The sequence below is a fragment of the Octopus bimaculoides genome, chromosome 9, assembly GCF_046866305.1.
Source record: "Octopus bimaculoides isolate indiv1 chromosome 9, ASM4686630v1, whole genome shotgun sequence".
Lineage (NCBI taxonomy): Eukaryota > Metazoa > Mollusca > Cephalopoda > Octopoda > Octopodidae > Octopus > Octopus bimaculoides.
The window spans coordinates 94,821,549-94,823,812 of record NC_142936.1 but is presented as its reverse complement, the minus strand read 5'-3'; the positions used below and the strand labels follow the sequence as shown (position 1 = coordinate 94,823,812).

Below are 2,264 nucleotides of genomic sequence, written 5' to 3'. Positions count from 1 at the left end.
TTTCAGGATGGACTTCTTTCTTTTCCTTTAAGGCAAAAAGACCTTCTCAACTCCTTAAGGACCATTTGAAGAGAAAGTTGAGCGTAGAGAGCAAAATGTAGCCTCCAGAAAGTTTCGTGAAAGTCAGGAGTAAATGGTAAAACCGGCCCGACTAATTGACTCTATTCTATGTGGCTGTAAGCTGGCGGCAAATCTTCGAAAAGGCCTTAATGGTTGGTGTGTCAGAAGTGGCATGAATAGCCTTATGTCTTTGGGGAACCCTTTCTTGTTTTTATCTTTATATTTTCTATGCTGCAACACTGTTTATATATTATAGAACACTGTGGTCTGTAGCTAAAATAGTTGAGTGATCTATCTTGCAGAAAGTTTTATAGAGTAATCTCCCTTTAATAAGTTTCTCGAAACATCTACGTCATGAGAAGTGGTTCTCAATTATTCAAGGAGCTTCGCGTTTCTCTTGGAAGTTTCTAGAATGTCTAGCATTCCATTAGCAAAAACAGCTTGCTTGCCCTGCTCTTTGCTTCTTAGTCGACTAGACTCTGAGCCATTCACGTCATTACTATGTCCGTCTATTTCTCTATACCATATGACTGAAATAGTAGATTGTGTGGTGGACGAGGTGGACGAGGTCGAGGGCAGACACTTTCCTCTTCCGCAAAAACCTCAGCGACATTTTCAAGTTCCAGTTGGAGGGGAAAGTGAGACAAACGAACGAATCGCTCTCTTCCTATCAATTTGTCAATAAGCGGGTCACTGTAGCGAAAATGGTTAGAGTTGATGGCACGACTCCAAGCATGCACTGTAGGTCAAAAGCGCCAGTTGGGTGAAAGCAAGTGTCCTCCATGGACAGAATAGTCTTTGGTCGCTCGAAGTTTCTCATCCGACCCAACCCAAGAAGGAGATCCACCCGTATCAGTGGGATTATGCCAGCTATGTATGGGCGGATTTCTTTACTGAAAATATTTTTATTTCATTTTTTTCCTTCATTGTCTCTTTTTTTATGTAAATCCCACCCACCAACGCAATGTTTAACCTGTCATTGTAATGTCCATTTAAACTGAACCCCCAGTGTCAAATAAATGAAGTCGTCATCGTCATTATCATCATCATCATCATCATCATCATCATCATCATCATTATTTTTATTTGTTGCACAATTCAATTCTATTCTCTTTCTTGCGTTTAGGACGTGTAACAAGCAGCAGAAGGGGAAAACAGAGATGAACCACTGGAAAATGGGGAGCAAAGAGGATCACACATACACACACACACACTCTAGTACAGAAAATACAAGCAAGCACACATGTTCCAGCACTTAGATATAAAAAAATGCATATACACAAATATGCACTGGCCGATACACATACACCCACTGTATATATACACATAAATACACACTATATACATACACTATATACATACACATAAATAAGCACATATGCATAGACACATATACAAAACACATATACTAAGACATACACATACATAGACACTCATACATATGTGCACACACACTCACACACACACACACACACACACACACACACACACACACACACACACACTTACATTCACACAGGCACATGTAACGCACAAAAATACACACACGGCACGCACATATATACACCCGCATGCATACACATATACATCAAAGCACTGCCCCGCTCCCACCAAATTTCGGACCTTGTGCCTCGAGTAGAAAAGAATAGATTGACACCTGAACATCTTTTTGCATCTGTACATCTCAGTTTGCCATTCTTCAAGACACTTAAAAGTTTTTTCGTTGCACTGATTTCTCTGCAACCAGCGAAAAAAGAGAGATTTGTTAACTGCTGTAAAATATTAAATTCACAAATAAATAAATTTATGCAAAACATAAAATTTTGTTTTATATAATAATTACTTCCGAGTCAATATGTGTTTTTTTTATCTTTTTTTTTCTTTTTTGTCAAGAATTACAACTTATTATAGTCTAGGGAATGAATCTGATGGATGGAAACTGTGTGGAAGCCCGTATTATACCTGAGTATCATATTATACCTAAGAATGTGTATGTGCGTGCATATGTATAAACAGATAAGGCGCAGGCATGGCTGTGCGGTAAGTAGCTTGCTTACAAAGTATATGGTTCCGGGTTCAGTCTCACTGCATGACACAGTGAGCAAGTGTCTTCTACTATAGCCTCGGGCCGACCAAAACCTTATGAGGGGATTTGGTAGACGGAAACTGAAAGAAGCCCGTCGTGTGTGTGTCTGTGTGTGTGT

The 2,264-nt window shown here is 39.5% G+C and overlaps 1 protein-coding gene across 1 annotated transcript in view; it reads left to right on the top strand.

Annotated features, from left to right (window-relative positions):
- LOC149134274 (uncharacterized) overlaps nucleotides 1–1,515 on the top strand; it is an 8,546-nt gene extending 7,031 nt beyond the window's left edge. The window contains exon 4 of the mRNA XM_089356916.1: nucleotides 1,187–1,515. Within this exon, the coding sequence (XP_089213042.1) occupies nucleotides 1,187–1,224 (38 nt within the window). The 3' untranslated portion in view covers nucleotides 1,225–1,515. The remainder of the gene's footprint in view (nucleotides 1–1,186) is intronic.
- Nucleotides 1,516–2,264: the final 749 nt, after the last annotated feature.